This window comes from Mobula birostris, chromosome 5, assembly GCF_030028105.1.
Source record: "Mobula birostris isolate sMobBir1 chromosome 5, sMobBir1.hap1, whole genome shotgun sequence".
In the NCBI taxonomy this organism is placed as follows: Eukaryota; Metazoa; Chordata; class Chondrichthyes; order Myliobatiformes; family Myliobatidae; genus Mobula; species Mobula birostris.
Window position 1 is genome coordinate 116621050 of NC_092374.1, and position 18597 is coordinate 116639646.

Genomic DNA, 18597 nt, shown 5'->3' on the forward strand with positions numbered 1-18597 from the left:
AACATACCTAACCAACCATCTCTCAAAAGTTCTGTTAAGAACTGCTCTGGCAGCTCATTAAACCCACATACCATTCTCCATGTGAAAATAAATTTGCCCCACAAGTTTCTATTAAATTCTTCCTTTTTCACTTCAAACCCACGACATCCAGTTCTTGATTTCCCAACTCCAGGAAAAAGACAAAGAAAAAGCATGCACCCCTATCTATGCCCGTCATGAACAATCATCCTCAGCCCCTACTCTCAAAGAAATGAAGTCCTATCCAGTCCAACCTCTTCCATAACCCAGTCTCTCGAGTCCCAGCAACAACCCTGTAAACTTCCTCTCCACTCCCTCCAGTTTAATTACATTCATCTTTCACAGCAACCAATACTGAACGGAAGCATTGTGCCATCAGTATCCTACACTAACTAATCATGAAGTCCCAAATATCAACCTCAATGCCCCGATTAATGAAGCCTCCTTCACCACCCTGTCTACCTGTGACTCCACTTTCAGCAAACCATTTACTTGAACTCCAAGATACCTCTGTTCTACAACACTCGCCAGGGCTCTACCACTCACTGTGAAAGTCCTGCTTTGATTTAACTTTTCAAAAAGTCATACATCACACTTATTGCAATTCTGTAAACCATTTAGTTTGTAAAAGTTTCAAATAAAACTTGACGATCAACTCAGAACAAAATGCTCCTCCACCCCAGGATACACTATGAATTCTGTGCAGTGTATGGGAGTAAATCCTGACCAATTATTCAATTAACAATGTGACTATTTCGAAACTTTGATGTTGTAAAATGCCAAAAGCAGCAACTCTTATCACAGCAGTTTTGAACATCTGCTGAAAATTCAAAACAGCTGCAACAAATAACACTATCTTAATGCAAATCGAAACATCTATGTCATTTTGTTACAATTTAGGCCCAATTGCATCATAATGGCACAGCGATAATGAAATCAATCTTTTAGTGAAAGAGGAAACAAAACCGTTGCTGAGAAAACAGGCATGTTATTTTGGGTTTAGAGGCTTAGCTTAGTCAAATCTCATGCAACACACACAAAATGCTGCAGGAACTCAGCAGGCCAGGCAGTATCTATGGAAATGAGCACAGTCGACGTTTCCGGCCAAGACCCTTCAGCAGGACTGGAGAAAGAAAGGTGAGAAGTCAGAGTTAAAAGGTGGAGATTTGGGAGGGGAAGGAGAAACACAGGAGATAGGTGAGATTGGGGGTTTGGTAGGGGTTGAAGTAAAAAGCCGGGAAGTTGATTGGTGAAAGAGAAGAGATACAGGACTGAAGAAGGGGAATCTACTTATGATAATGCCCCTGGAAATTGACTCAGTGGAAATTATGTAAAGTGCTTTGGTACAGTAAGATTGCATGTTTAGATTTACACAAGCTGCAGCTGGCAAATAGCAATACAATACTGCAAACTCCAAATGTCCCAGATCAGATAGTAAAAGTTAGTTACAATTTTGTTTATGAAAAACACAATATCTGGTATATAACAAGATGGATTTCAAGTGCTTGGGAATTGGAAGGAAGGGAGAAGCTTAAGAAAATTATGAAAACTATGGATATGGTACAGAGCAAATTGTTGGGCACATTTGCTGACAAACCCCAAGGTCCTAGTAGGCTTCATCAAAGGGTTTTAAAAGAAAAGCTGGTGAGATAGTTCATGCTTTGATTGAAATTTTTTGAGATTACTTGGATATGAGGAAAGCTTTATTTGACTGGAAAATTGCAAATGAGATTCCTTTATTCAAAACGTTTTGGACACTGAAAGCTGAAATTGCTGGCCAAGTAGCATCTGTTATTAAATAATAATTAATAACATCTGTTATTAAAATTCTAAAAGCTGAAGTTATAACAGTCGAGCACCTTGAATCATTCACAGTAATCAGGCAACGTTAATGAGGGCTTGGGAAGGAAAAATCTTGTCTGATCACTTTGTTGGAGGTGTTTGAAGAAGTAATGAATAAAGGGGAACTTATACTTAATTTTCCAGAAGGCCTTTGATATTGGACCACATCAAAGGTGATTGTGATAAAGAAAAGCGTATGGTCTACAAAGTAACTTACTAGCCTGGAAAGAAGATCAGCTAACTAATAGGAAACTAAGATGTAATGAGTGGCATGCTGAGGCCTCACCTTTTCACAAGTTATTGGATGGAGGTACCAAAGATACGGTTACTAATGACACAAAGTAATACACACAAAATGCTGGAGGAACTCTGCAGGCTAGGCAGCATCTATGGAAAAAGTAGTTGACATTTTGGGCCAAGACCTTCTGAAGGGTCTCAGCCCGAAACGTCGGCTGTACTCATTTCCATAGATGCTGCCTGGCCTGCTGAGTTCCTCCAGCATCTTGTGTGTGTTGCCTGGATATGCAGCATCTGTAGATTTTCTCTGATTGTGATTGGTCAAAACTCATATTGAACATAAGGTTTTTCTGTGCTTCTTTCATTTTCCTACTGCTTGAAACCCTCGCAAAACAGGTTCTTCTTTTGGAGAGATAGAATGAAGTAGATATGTGAAGATGTGTTTTTATCTGTATGTGGGTGTTTAAATCAGGGAAAGAATCTAGAATATAGAAGATAGAATTTAGGCAACAAATGTCTCTTCACAACCACATAAACAAAGAAATAAGGACAATGGTATATTTAAGAACTAACTCAATATATCCAACTTTGATTTTCATGTCTACAGAAAGTGTTGTGATAAATTCACAGAAGCTGAATACTAACTTTTCTGTGAATCCTTAAATTTAAAGATACTAGTTACCTTCCTGCCTTTAAAACACCCACAAACATCCATTTGCCACTTCGATGAGTCCAGGCACTAATAAGGGTATCCTAGCACCATGGGACAATTGGCTTTGGAGAACGTCAGGCAAGAACATAAAGGGTAAAAGGTCATCCTCAGCTGTTTTTACAAAATAGACTATATAGGAGTGCCTATGTGTTGGCCTGTTTAAGGTACACTGACTCAATGGGGCAGAAATTCAAAAGTGCAATACTACACACAGCCACCAAGTTGAATGCAAATGATCATAGATGAACTTCTCTCTCTAAAATTATTTTCCAAATAACAATGCATGATCTAATTGGTATTTATTTCACCAAGTGGGATAAAGGTCAGTTGTCTCACCTACTCCTGCTTTGCTCAGTCTCACGTTCCAGCATCCACTGATATAAAGTACTGCTTAATAATAAAGCTATCATAAAAATGAAAATCATTTTTGCAATATTTATGCACTTGAACACAATGAATATCTAACTATAACCAAAAGACAAGTATAGTAATAAAACAGTTGGTTTGATGTTATGCAGATCTATGTACCTTTTTGAAGAGTAATTATTTTGGAAACTGCCAATGCCAGGAGGTGTGCCAGCCAGATTTCACTGTACATATGTGTTCACACTTTGTTTTCTTAGCTCATAGTCCCCATAAATAAGATAGAACACTATGTAAGTTGTCAACTGAGAAAAGAAAGTAATTTGGCACACACTCAGCACATTGCAAACCTACAACTCTACCCTAAAGTCAGCAACACTGCTGTATTCCTGTCACAAATTGTGTTTGAAATTTAGCACTCCCTTTCACACTGCAAGGTGTTACACTGACTAATAGCAGCACCATTATCTATAATTGGGAAAGTCACTGTAACCTTCAGTCTTTTTTTTAAAAAGATCACACAAACTCTCCACAACAATAAAGGATGTGGAAGATTAGTTTGCACAACGTGCTTGTAAAGTTTCCTTGCTTGATTTAGATCTCAGTTCTTCGCGGACTACCAAGCTGAAAATCATCTCTCTCAACTAACTAATGCTGAAATTTTGTCCTTTCCATACAAGAAAACAAAAAATGCTGGTACAGAGAAGAGTGGTAAACTCTAACAACAACGGTCTGACCTGACCTGAAGATGCTGCTTTTCTAACCTACTCAGGACCTAACAATGGACTAAACGTCAACTCCCCAGACTTGCTTGTCCAACATTCAGCACTGGATGAGCTGCAGTGTTATCCAATCACGTAGGAAAATGAGTGACAACATCTTCCTAATTTCTATCATTGCCATGTCTGCACACTGGGAAAGTGAACTGTGAGAAGGACAGAGGAAGATTTAACAGGATTTGGAGAGATCAAGCAAAGGAATAAGAAGCTGGTAGATGGCGTGTTATGTGGGGAAATAAAATTATGTACTTTAGTCATCATCATCATTATATGCCATGTTGTATGATATAAGTGATCACAGTCTTATGACTATAATTGTTCATAGCAAATTTTTCTACAGAAGAGGTTTGCTCCTGCCTTCCTTTAGGCAGTGTCTTTACAAGATGGGTGACCCCAGCCAGTATCAATACTCTTCAGAGCTGTCTGCCTGGTCACATAACCCGGACTTGCGCTACACACCAGCTGCTCATAAGACCACCCACCACTTGCTCCCATGGCTTCAGATGACCCTGATCAAGGTTGGGAGAGGGGGAGGCTAAGCAGGTGCTACATCTTGCCCAAGGGTTACCTGCAGGCAAGCAGATGGAAGGAGCTTTAGGAAGCAGAATAAAAAAAAATTTGTTTTGAAACAGTAAAACACCAGGAAATGTTCATGTGCATTCAAATCCTGATGTGCCTGTTGTGTGAGCCAGAAATTAATTTTTATTACAGCAGGCATGCGTGAAGTCAAATGGCACATTGGGTTTTTACGCAGTAGGGTTGGAATGCAACAGTAAATAAGACATGATGCGCTTGTATTGAGTTTTGCTGTGACCACAGTTTCTGCCCTTCGGTCCAAGGAGGATCTAATTGACTTTGAGTCAGTGCAGTACTGGTGTGCTAGACTGCTTCTTGAGCTGACAGTTCTGTGAGAAGACGTTAAGTAGGATCAGCCTATCTTTACTGGAACTTAACAGAATGTGAGACATTGCATCTCAAACGTCTTGGACTATGAAAGGAACTGACAGGAAAAAAATAGTATAGCCTGTGTCTTCTAGTTGGAGAATCTAAAGTAGATAGATGACTTTCTGTGCAAAGTATGAGCCATTATGGGTATGGTGAGAAGATAAAGAGAATCTGCTACCTCACGTTTCTGGATGCTTAGTTAGTGTGCATTTTCAAGACTGAGACTAATTTTAATGAATGAAGACTAAGGTGAAACAGAGGTAAAGGATCTTACTGCAATGTAATGCATTCTCAAAGAATTACCTGGCACTTCCCTACTTCTATTTTGTTTCTTGGCATCAAGTCCGCTTCTCTCTGCAAACTTGCAAGGACTTACTTAAAAATTTAGACTAGTGGTTACATCATTGTACATGCGCACTATTGCTTGCCACCAATACAAATGATCAGTTACCTGCTGTGCCTATGGCTTTCTGCAAACTAATGAGCATCTACTAGATGCTCAGTTATATGTTATAAATAAAATGCTTCAGTTGTTCTAGCATTCATTATCTGGTTTGAATTTAGCATTCAGGTCCATTACTTGCTTTTACACAGCACCATTAATTTAGAAAAATAACTTGTGGCATGTCTCAGGCAGATTATCAAATAAAATCAGACACTGACTCACCGCGGGGAGGGGGGGAATGACTTGCATTCAAGAGTTTGGTCAAAGAGGTATGGGGCATCTTAAATAAGGAAGGAGGGGCAAGGAGGCAGAGAAGTTCGTGATGAGAATTCCTGATACAAGTGTCAAGGCAATTGACAACACAACTGGAATAGAAATCAAAAATACATTCAAACCTTGAGCTGGAGGAATGCAAATACTTCAGAAAATCGAAGATGGAAAAGGTTATAGAAACAGCAAGGGGATTCCACATAAAGATTTGAAAGGCAGTGAGAGGATTCGAAAATCAGTCTATTCATGCAGGCTGGAAACAAAATGCAAAGTCAGGGGATACTATACTATGTTTTGGATGAGCTTTAGTTGACAAATAGCTTGGTGACCAGTGTATCACTGATCAATGTTGGTGTGGTTCCATTTTAAACGTGTTGGGATGCAGGCAATAGAAGTGAATTCTGCACTGAACCATAGCCTTATTCTTAGTTCAATCCATAAAACACTTCCAGTGGGATCACCAATTATTTCTAGGGCTAACAACAATTTACAAAACTGACAAGGTTAAAAACTGACCTTCCATCAAATGTAATAATATGGGGATCAGTGAACGAATAACAATTTCCTGTTGGAATGTCCTGAACAGTGACCTATATGAAGAAAAACAAAAAAAAAGTTATTATATAAAGAAACTATTAAAATTTACTCAATACTTAACTTCAGCAATTATATGCACAAATGGTCTGCTAACTATACAACAATAGATTGACAATTAGATGTAAGAGCACACTTGGCTTAAGATGAGTAGTTTTCTTACCTCCAGTTCTTTTGCCAGCATTACAATGTATTTTTTTTTTGGTTAAGGTGTAGAATGTATCAAAACATCCTGTTTTAAATTTGTGTTGAGAGTAAGTGTCTTTAAAGTTTCAACGATTCTGCTTTTATTATATTATTTCATAGCTATGTAAATTCTACACAGCTACACTGTGAAGTAAATTCAGATTTTGCTCCTCTGTTGCTTCACTGTTTAAGATTTCATGATAAGCATCATTGTGGCCAACGGTGCTTAAGGTGAGAGTTCAAAATGTGGCTCTTTAAAATGTAACATGCACCATTGAGCAAAGTCGGGTTATGAAATTTAGCAGCAGCTGGTTACATTCAACAAAAAATATTTTACTCCATTACACTTCAAATATTTAGAATTTCAGTTTTAAACAGAAGCAACATGCATTAAGAATTAACTGCTGCTTGCTTTGAATTAGAAATCAGTAAGAATCCTCACCAGCCAGGACATGCCCTCTTCTCAGTACTACCATCACGGAGAATGCACAGGAGCTCAAGGACCCACACTCAAATTTTGAAGAACAGTTATTCCCCTCCACCATCAGATATTGATCAGTTCATGAACACATCCGCACAACTTAGCTCTCTTTTTCACATTACTTAGTTATTTTTATAGATTTCTTATGGCAACGTATAGTAATTTTTAAATGTACTGCGAGTACTGCTGCCATAAAACTACACATTTCACAGCAGATGTCAGTGATAATAAACGCGATTTTGATGCAAACACCCAGCCACCCATCCACCACCACCCCAATTTGGTTAGGCACTGACCACGATCACCTTTGTTCTAACTACAGCTTCCTGAAATGCTGCTTCTGTCAATCATTTCTTGCCATTTTTGAGTTGACTGCTGATCAGGTATTTGCAGAGTGTCTTAATCTGAAGTCTCTCCAGACTTGTGTCACCAAAATTGAGGAAGACATATTGATCGTGCTGAGCTTACATATCCACAGGATGTCTACACTGGTTAATATCTTAGCATTCCACTTTAACAATCATCATGAGAGTAATACAGGGACTGTAAATAGGTAAATTGCTTTATTTCTGTCACATGAACTGAGGTACGGTGAAAAACTTCGCTTTGCTTGCTGTCCTTATAGATGATTTCAACTCACCGGTGCACTAAGGAAGTGCAAGGGAAAACAATAACAAAATGCAGCTGTAGTTACAGAGAAAGTGTTGGGCAGACAGACTTACCACTGCGGGATAGAAGCTGTGCTCGAGGCTTCATGCTGAAGGGAAGGGAGAGAGAAGAAAGAAAGTCCGGGGTGGATGAAGTGTTTGATTCTGTTGTCTGTTACACCAAGGCAGACTAGCTTCCATCATGTGCAGAACTGCGTCCACAACTCTGCAGTTTTTTTGTGGTCTTGGGCAGAGCAATTGACATCACAAGCCATGATGCATCCAGATAGGATGGTGTTATCGATAAAAATTGGTGAGGGTCAAGGAGAACATGTCAATTTCCTTTTAGCTCCTAAGTACGCTTCAGGACTCGGACTTTGTTAACTTTATGAATGAACAGATTGATCTTTTTTTTACAATTAGCTATACAGAGGATATTTCTGTGAATATCCTTTGGGATACTTTTAAAGTTTAAATTCGTGGTCAGATTATCTCGTATTCTGCTGCTTTGAGGAAGAAGCTGAAGCAGGAGGAGTTGGTAATCGTGGACAAGATTAAGGAAATTGATAAGAAATATGTTATAGCTCCTTCTGAGGAGTTATATAAACAAAGAACTGAACTTCAAATGGAACACAGTTTATTACTTTCGTCCTCGATTGTAAACCAATTAAAGAAAACAATAAGTGAATTTTATGTACACAGTGACAAAATTGGCAAACTGTTGGCTAAACAACTGAAGTCTAATTATGCTAAATCTCAAATTAATCAGATTTATAACCAAAATGACCGACTGATACTTGACCATGTGGGGATTAATCAAACTTTCTGTGATTTTTATTCTTCCTTATATCAATCAGAGTCTCCTCAAGATTCTAAATGTATGAATGATTTTTTAGATAATCTAGACTTCCCTGAGATTTCACAGGATATGTCTTCTATGTTAGATACTCCCATTACCACAGATGAGATTAAGAATGTTATTTTCTCTATGAATTTGGGGAAAGCTCCTGGCCCTGATGGGTTTACCGTAGAATTTTATTAATGTTTCGCACCTTCATTAATCCCTTGGCTCTGTAGGGTTTTTGAGGCTTCATTAAAACTTGGTAAACTTCCTGAATCTTTCAATAGAGCGTCAATCTCTCTAATATTAAAGAAGGATAAAGATCCTGCTCAATGTGCATCTTATAGACCAATATCTTTATTAAATGTTGATCCTAAAGTTTTTTCTAAGTTATTAGCAAATAGATTAGAAAAAGTACTTCCTTTTATTATTTCGGAAGACCAAACGGGTTTTATTAAAGGTCGTTACTCTTTTTATAACATTCGCACACTGTTAAATATTGTTTATACCCCCTCACAAAATGTTCCTGAGTGTGTTATCTCTTTAGATGCTGAGAAAGCTTTTGATAGAGTAGAATGGCCTTACTTATTTAAGGTGCTTGAAATGTTTAATTTTAGCTCGAAATTTATATCCTGGATTAAATTGTTATATCATTCTCCTGTGGTCTCGGTCCGTACTAACTCTTTAAGCTCACCTTTTTTCCCTCTTTTTCGAGGTACTCGACAAGGGTGTCCTCTTAGTCCTTTATTATTTGATATTGCATTAGAACCTCTTGCAATTGCCATTCGAGAATCTCCAAATATTACTGGGATAACTCGGGGCTTAAAGTCCCATAAAATATCACTCTATGCTGATGATTTACTTTTATATATTTCTAATCCCCAAAAATCCATCCCTGCTGCTTTAGAGCTATTAGCACAATTTGGTCTTTTTTCAGGTTATAAGTTAAATCTTAGTAAGAGTGAACTTTTCCCGATTAATAAACAACTTCCCTTACATCATAACTTTCCTTTTAAATTGATTAATAATTATTTTTCATAGCTTGGGATTAAAATTACATGTAAATACAAAGATTTATTTAAGATTAACTTTTTACCCTTAATTGACCATATTATTCAACGTTCATCTAAATGGTTTCCTTTATATTTAACTTTGATTGGTCGTATTAATGCAGTTAAGATGTTTTTTTCGCCAAAATTTTTATATATATTTCAGGCATTACCAATTTTTGTTCCAAAATCTTTTTTTGATAAAGTTGACTCCAAAATTTCTTCATTTATTTGGCAAAATAAAAACCTGAGACTGGGTAAAATACATTTACAGAAAGCTAAGAGAGATGGAGGCTTAGCATTACCTAACTTTAGATTTTATTATTGGGCAATTAATATTCGACATATGAAATTTTGGTTACTTGACCAGGATATACTATCCATTCCTAAATGGGTAGTATTGGAATTACAATCTGTTCAGGGCTATACACTTGGCTCTATTTTAGGTTCCTCTCTTCCTTTTGATTTGAAACGTCTTAAACAGGTGTCTAACCTGATAGTTAAATATACCTTACGTATTTGGTTTCAATTCAGAAAATTTTTTGATCTTAACCAATTTGGGCTAGCGATTCCTATTTTAGGTAACATTTTTTTTCCTCCCTCTTTTACGGATCGTGCTTTTCAAATTTGGAAGACTAAGGGTATTTCACGGTTTTTGGATTTATTTTTAGATGGTTCCCTTATGTCTTTTGAACAATTATCTAATAAATATAATTTATCAAGAATACATTTTTTTAGATATCTACAAGTTAGAAATTTCCTAAGTACTATACTTTCTTCCTTTCCAATGCTTCCTCCTACATACATTTTAGATACTATAATTAACCTTAATCCATGTCAGAAAGGTGCATCGGCTATTATTTATAATATTACTATGAAACTTAGGAAAGCTCCATTTGATAAGATTAGGTCAGATTGGGAACAAGAATTGGGATCTATTAATTCCGTGGATGACTGGGGGCAGATTTTACAATTAGTCAATACTTCCTCTATCTGTGCTAAACATTCCCTAATTCAATTTAAAGTTGTTCATACAGCACATATGTCCAAAGATAAATTAGCTCGCTTTTATTCTCATATTAATCGTTTTTGTGATAGATGTCCGGGGCAGATAGCCTCTTTAACTCATATGTTTTGGTCTTGTCCTACTCTGGAAACTTTTTGGAGAGACATTTTTAATATTATTTCCAAGGTATTGAATATAGATATCTCTCCTCACCCTATTACTGCTATCTTTGGACTACCTAAAATTTCCAGTAATCTTTCTCCTTCAGCCCATAGAATGATTGCATTTCTTACTTTAATGGCGAAAAGATATATTTTACAACATTGGAAAGAGCTTAATGCTCCAACTACCTTTTTTTGGTTTTCTCAGACGATATTGTGCTTGAATTTGGAGAAAATTAGAAGCAATCTTTATGACTCTTCATTTAAATTTGAACAGACCTGGAGATCTTTTATTCAATATTTTCATCTAATGTAATATATACCCTTCTTGTTTTTTTTTACTGTTTTTAATGGAGGTCGGGATTGAGGACGTGATTTTAAGTTTTTTAACTCTGTTTGGTTTCAAGTTAGCCCATTGCTTTGCTTTGCTTTTAGTTAGTTGCACGGTGGGTTTTTTTTTTCCCTTTTCTCTATTGGTATATATATATAAAAATTAGTATACTATTATGTTACCTTGGTACGTTATGTTTAAATTACATTGTTTGTATTTTTTTTGTATTAATATCTCCTGTAATTTTATTATATTCTAACAGTGTATTAGTGCCTATATGGCTTACCTTTTTGTATACTTATTCAATAAAAAGATTTTTAAAAAAAGCTCCTAAGTAAGCTTCAGGTGAGCTTTCTTGCCCATAATTTCCATGTGGATGACCCAGGACAGAGCACTTGTCATGTTTGCTCCTCGTAACATGAAGCTGTCAATCCTCTCAACCTCAACACTATTGATGTAGAGTGAAGTGTGCACACTGCTCCTCTTCCCGAAGTCAATGACCAGCTCTTTTATTTTGCTGACATTGAGGGAGAGGTTGTTGACATGACACCAGAAACTCCTCATCTCCTTCCTGTACTCTGAATCATCGTTATTGGGGATATGGTCCACTCTGGTAGTAACATCTGCAACTGGTAGATGGAGTTAGAACAGTTGTGAGTTTATAGAGAGTAGACTAGGGGGTTGACGATGCAGCCTTCTGAAGCACTAGTGTTGAGGATAATCATGATGGAGGTGCTGCTGCCTGCCCTGACTGATTGTAGTCTGTTGGTTATGATGTCAAGGATCCAATTGTAAATGGAAGTGCTGAGTCTATAATCTAGGAGTTTGGAGATGAGTTTGCTTGAAATTATAGTATTGAAGACAGAGCTGTAGTCAATAAACAATTATCCAACAACAGTGTCTTTTTGTTTAGATGTTCCATTGATGAGTGTAGAACCGGGGAGATGGTGTCTGCCAAATTGCAGTGGGTTGAGATTGTTCGAGTGGCTGGAGTTGTTGAATGTCATTACCAATCTGGTAATATCATGACCAATCTGGTAATGTCATGACAAATCCAGTAATGTCAGGATCGATCCAGTAAAGTCATGTTCATTCTGGTAATGTCAGGATCAATCTGGTAATGTCAGGATCAATCTGGTAACGTCAGGATTAATCCAGTAATGTCAGGATCAATCTGGTAATGTCAGATCAATCTGGTAACATTGTGATCAATCTGGTAACATTGTGATCAATCTGGTAATGTCAGGATTAATCCCTTAACATCAGGATTAATCCGGTAATGTCAGGATCAATCTGGTAATGTCATGATCAATCTGGTAACATCAGGATCAATCTGGTAATGTCAGGATCAATCTGGTAATGTCAGGATTAATTCCTTAACATCAGGATCAACCTGGTAATGTCAGGATCAAACTGGTAACATTGTGATCAATCTGGTAGTGTTACCTTCTTTTGATTTAGGTACCAGGATGATAGTGATCTTCTTGAAGCAGGTGAGATCCTAGGATTGATGCAAGGAGATATTAAGGTATCTACAAATACTCCCACCAACTGATCTGCACAGGATCTAAGGATACCATTGGGGTCTCCATTAATGCCCGATGATTTCTGGGGAAGAATGAGCTGATGTCTGCAACAGTGACCGTGGGTACAAGTGCACTGAAGTTTGTGGGGCAGCTGGTGACATTCCTTTTCCTTTCTGCTAAAAATGTGTAAAGAATGTGTGAAGCTCATTGGGAAGGGACGCGTTGTTGCTGACAATACTGACTGACACCATTTTGTAGTCCATTGCAGCATGTAATTTACAACTGAAAGCTCGAATCTGCAATGGTATTGTCTCTTGGCATCCTGATAGCCTGGCAAAGGTCATGTCTCAGTTTTTTGTTCCATGATTTGAACTCCACAGTCCTATACTTCAGAAGGGAGTGGGTATCCCAGTTCATGCATGGTTTCCATTTTGGGAACCCTTGCTTTGTCCTCTTTCGTACACAGTGCTCTATACATTGGCTGACTAAGTCTGTGAGAGCTGTGGCATACTCACCTAGGCTAGCTGCTGAGTCTTTCAATGTGAACCAGCATAATGACTCAAAGTCATTGTGTAGAAGTTCACCTCTGTCCACGGACCAGCAACGTATGACATTCTGGACTGATAACTTCTCTGAGGATTGTCACACTGCTATACGGGAGGGGTTTGTGAGTTCCTGAGATCTTGAGAGAAATCAACTGAGACGTCAACAGTGAAGGTGGCAGAAGGTGACGACACATCACAACAGCAGCGAAGGTGGAGGAAGGCTGCAGCAGTGAAGCATCCCCAGTAGTCTTGTACTCCGTGCCACTGGACCCTGACCCAGATCTGTCAAGGACCATGTGGTGGTTGCCCGTGCATCAGTCTCCTCACCTTAAACAAAGTCAGACACAGGCATTCTCCATTAAGGGAATCCACCCTAACATCCCAGATTAAGTCCCACGGCAATCAGCAAGTGGTGAAGGGGGCAGAATTGTGAAGTCTGGAAGCCCCTCAGCAACTGCAGCCACAACTGATCGGCACTATTAAGGATCCACTCTGCTCACCCAACTTGGGGAAGGGGCTGGAAAAGATACCCTAAAAATAGCCCACCTCAAAACCTCCTGTCTGGATTACTGTGTCCAGAGAGATCACCGTATTTATAGCCAGAAAGAAAGAAACATGATCTTCAGAGTCTGAAATGTGCACACTCTTAAAGATAGTGCAACCAGTGATTGACCAGAGAGGAAAACTGCGAATATCACCAAAGAACTGAGGAGATGCCAGATCGACCTAGCTGCTCTTTCTGAAACCTGTTTGGCACATGAAGGGCAACTGAAGGAGGAGAAGGGTTGTTACACCTTCTTCTAGAAAGGGAAGGCAGCTGACGAGCCCAGGATCCTTGGTGTTGGATTTTCAATAAAGAACCAGCTTGTCAGTCAACATTCTGAACTTCCCATGGAGACCATGACATAGTGCTTGCCAACAACCAGATGGCAGCCATTATGAGTGCTTATGCATAAACTCTTGAATGAAAAAGAGACCTCTTCTGCTTGTCTAGAGCTGACACTGTCGAGCACCCTCAAGGATAAGATAATTCTCTTAGGGGACTTCAATGCCAGGGTTGGTTGAACTTCAATCTTAGGAAAGGTAGCATAGAAAGGAAGACATTGGCAACATCAACCCATGTGTACTGAACACATCTCATTATTATGAACACTCTCTTCCATCAGAAAAACAAATTCAAGGCAGCTTGGCAGCACCCCAAATCTAAACAGTGGTATCTCCTTGACTTTGTCATTGACCGAGCTAGGAAACACTGTGATGTAAGTATCACAAGGACCATGACTGGCCGAAGCCAGCTGGTGGCATTGTAGCCGGACTTCAGAGCGAAGACTTCCGAGTTCAAACCCAGCCGGCTCCCCTGGCACGCTTTCCATCCGTGCTGGGTTGAGCGTCGAGCTAGCAACTTGACCTCATAAAAAAGGAAATTGCCTGCTACAGAAACATCAACAGCAAAAAGTTGATGGCCTATGCTCTCTCGTGAGTTTAAAAGGCAATTTCTTTTCCTATGACTAGCAGAGATGATTGCTGGACAGATCATCACCTGACCCACTCCACCAAGTCCATCAGACTCACCGAAAAGAAGCAAAGCAAGCCAAGAATAAACTTTGAAAGCCGGCTTGACACTGCCACCCAATAGCATCTTCAGGCTTCTTTTGGGGAAAACCTCCAAAAGGAATATCTGCAGGAAACTGAAGAACAGTTTCTTGTTCTCTGTTTAAATCGACCATCCTCAATACCTGTAAGAACAAGTCCAGAAAACATCAGGATTGGTTTAATGAAAACAACATGGAGTTGGACACATCTCCAAGAAAATGAAAGCCTTTTGCGCCTGCCAAAATGACATTGGCAGCAAGACCAAAAGAGAAGCTTATATCAGAGCCAAGGCAAATATCAGCACAGGGTGAGAGAGCTAAAGAATTCTTGGTAGAAACCAGAGAGGCTTCTTCAATGCCACCAAAGTAGGCTATAGTCCAAATTACTGTGGATTAAACCTGCTACGCTCAAAGGATGGAAAGAAGTTGCTGAAGGATTGGAAGAATATCAACAATCGATGGAGGGAGCACTTTCAAGAACTTCTTAACCGCAACAGTTCTGCTGAACCAAAGGTTCATAACCAAATCCTCCAGAGACCTTGAGAGAAGACATGTGAGAACCTCCCAGTATGAAAGAGGTCCATGAAGCCATCAGGAGACTGTAAAGCAACAAACCCACCATTCCTGACAGGATCCTAGAAGGAAGATGGACAAGCACTCTTGCACCACTTACATGCCCTACTCATGAATATCTGGCAAAAGGAAGAACTGCTCTCAGAGCTCAGGGATGCTGTAGTAGTGACCATATTCAAGAAGAGAAACCGGGTAGATTGGGACACTTACAAAGACATCTCCCTTCTAGTAACAACAGGTAACGTGCTTGCACATATCCTTGTCAACCAACTTCTTCTACTATCTGAAGTACTCCCTGAATTGCAGTGTGGATTCTGCCCATCTAGAGGTACGCAGACATGATCTTCACAGCATGTTAATTACAGGAGAAATGCCATGAACAAAGGCAGCCCTTACGGTAAGATTTGACAAAGGCATTTGAAAAATTAGACTGCCAAGTTCTCTGGTGTAAACTATCAAGAAATGGCTGTCCAGACAAGTACCTACAAATACCAAGGCTAATCCAGGATGGCATGTCAGCCACAGTATTCAGCAATAATGGTGTTGAATCAGAACCCTTCACTGTCAACACGAGTCAAACAGGATTGTATCATTGCACACACAGTATTTGCCATTTTTATTGCTGCCATCCTTCCCCTCCTTGGACAAGACCTGCCACAGTCATATATAGAGGCTTTTCAACTTTAAGCAGATCAAGGACAAGATCAATATCAGCATCATCACCATTATAGGGGTTCATATCTGGATGACAATGCTATCACAACACACTCAGAAGAATAACTGAAAGCCTTTGCCAAGGCATATAGTGCCTTGTGTCTTGTTCTGAATATAAAAAAGACACAGGTCCTGCATCAGCCACTACCATTTATTCAACCCTCCAGAAAAAATGATGATATTGCCCTTGAAGATGCACAGCACTTTCCCTACCTTGGCAGCATTCTCTCCTTAAAAGCAGACATCAACACAGAAATCATCCACCACCTGGGCAGTGCTAATGAAGCCTGTGCAAGGTGAAGGAAAAAAGTCTCTGAAGACTGCACCCTACATGTTCAAACAAAACTCTTGGTCTATTGAGGAGAAGTCTTGCCTACATTTGTGCATGGAACTGAATCATGGACCACCTACAAGATACAGTTAAAAATCCTAGAACAATACCACCAAGAGCCTGACAAAAGGTTTTTAGAATCATCTGGAAGGACAGGCACACTAACAGCCAACATACTGGAGGAGGCCAACATGAACAGCAACACCAATTCCAATGGATAGATCAGGCCAACCAGTTGCCTAACTCAAGTCTCCCCAAAGAGATCCTTTACTCCCAGTTGAAGGAAGGCCAGTGAGCCTCTGGTGGGCAGTGGATACACTTCAAAGATAACATCAAAATCAGCCTGAAGACATTCAACATGACATCTAAACACTGGGAATACATTGAACTCAATAGATACACCTGGAAGAAATCTATTCAAGAGGGAGCTGTGCTACATGAGCACAACCTCCGCTGTGCCACAGCTGTGAAAGGAGAGAGTGAACAACCAAAAGACCCAACCACTATCCAGAGCCACCACTTACTCTATCCCACACTGCACCAGAATATGTGGATCCTGGATTGCCTCTACAGCCACCTGAGAAGCCCATCAATAGACAACCCTTTAGGAGAACATCACACTTGTCCCGACTCGAGAGATCGCATTATGATCACACTGCCAATATGGCTACCAATTCGTGCATACAAAGTCCAACAGAAAATTATCAAAATTTCTGTTTTGATGTTGTTTAGTGAGAGCTGATTGCTAACTAAGGCACAAAAAATAAGAAATTAAACTATATGAAATAGGACCAGGTATAGTTCAAATGGAGCTCTGGAATTCTTTATGTCCTCTTTAACAGCAAGTCTGACTACTGTACATTGAGTGTGAATTGTTGAGGTTTCAATAATGACCTCTGTGGAGTTCAGATGGTTGAGTAGCTGTGGCGTTTCCTAAGAGCTGGACTACTCTGAGGATCCAGGATGCCATCAGGAACAGAGTTAGCACGTTGAATAGTCAGAACAAAAATTGGGTGTGGAGCGGGGAAGGGGAGTGCTTAGATCAGGAAGTAAGGAAGAATCAAGCTGACATGAAGTCCAAGTTCAAGAAGTGCAGATCAAGGAGGGGCAATCCAGAGTTAAGAGCCAACAGCGAGATGGGAAAGCGGGGGGCATTAGTACCAACAGAGTGTGCCGTAAGTGAGTAAGAAAACTTAGCTGAGTGGACTTGTAGCGTTCCAGTCAGAAGCTGCTCCTAAAGTAGCACCATTAAAAATAGCTGTTTAAAATATGCCTAATTAAAGCCGCACCTCAAAAAAAGATGATCTAATTTCCTGACTATGCTTAAAATGAAATCGCATCACATCTGACAAAGAAATTATCCCACTGTTGCAAGCGTGATTCACAGCTGGGGTTATCCCAACAGACTTGCAGAATTGTGGGATTTGACTGGGTAATCAGCACAATTTTCTTGCAGCCCAAATAATAACCAATATTCATATGCAGAGCTCATAAAATATATGGGCATGCTTAAGATTTTCCAGGCCAGTATATTGAAAAGTCCGCTAATTGAATAGTGAATAGTTTAGCTCATGGGGGATCTGCGGAGCAGACTCGATACGGGCCTACTTCTGCTCCTTTGTCTTGTGATCTTGTAATTCCTCTGTATACAATGCAATGTCTACCTGCAATTATTCTTGCTTTGGGAATCTGAATTAAAATGCAACCACAAACACAAGAAAGGTCCTGATGTGGGATCTCAGCCCGAAATGTAGACTGTTTACTTATTTCCATAGATGTTGCCTGGTTTACTGAGTTCCTCCAGCATAGTGTGTCTGTTGCTTAAAATGCAATCCACTGACTTGCAGATCAAAGCTCAGAAATCTTCACTGAAGCAAGTTTCTTCCATACTATACCATCAAATGCACTTTGGTCAGGCACTTCATGTGGTAAAATGAAAAAAGGATTTTCTGAATCCAAAGATTCCTCAGTTACTAATCCAACAGAACCAGATTAAATCTATTTATTAAAATGTAGAAATAAGACTCTGAGACAGGGCTTTGAATACTGTGCTGAATTCTGATACAGTAACTGTAATTAAATGGAGTCACAGAAAAAAACAGAATTGTAAGTTATGTAATTCAAGGTATAAAATTTTCATAGTAAAAATGGAGAAAAGGAAGCTTGTCAAAGCTGTGATATTAATTATAAACACTGACATGACACCAAAGTTTGAAATGGAAACTGGTAATCCCTTTTAATTCAGATAAGATTACAGCAATAATGGTTACATTACAAAAAGAACGAAATCTGCACAACAGTTTGGTGATATTAAATGTTCAAATAGTTATTGCAAAAAGGATGAAGATTGAATGTAAGCCAGTGGATGGACAAGGTGGCACTGTAGCACAGTGGTTAGTGCACCAGCAG

At 39.2% G+C, this 18597-nt stretch overlaps 1 protein-coding gene across 4 annotated transcripts in view; it reads right to left on the minus strand.

Moving 5' to 3' along the window:
• The window catches only part of LOC140197950 (von Willebrand factor D and EGF domain-containing protein), a 332457-nt gene that overhangs the window by 221339 nt on the left and 92521 nt on the right, over positions 1–18597 (minus strand). For all 4 annotated transcript variants that reach the window (XM_072258606.1, XM_072258607.1, XM_072258608.1 and 1 more), the window contains one exon: positions 6128–6201. In XM_072258606.1, the coding sequence (XP_072114707.1) occupies positions 6128–6201 (74 nt within the window). The remainder of the gene's footprint in view (positions 1–6127; positions 6202–18597) is intronic.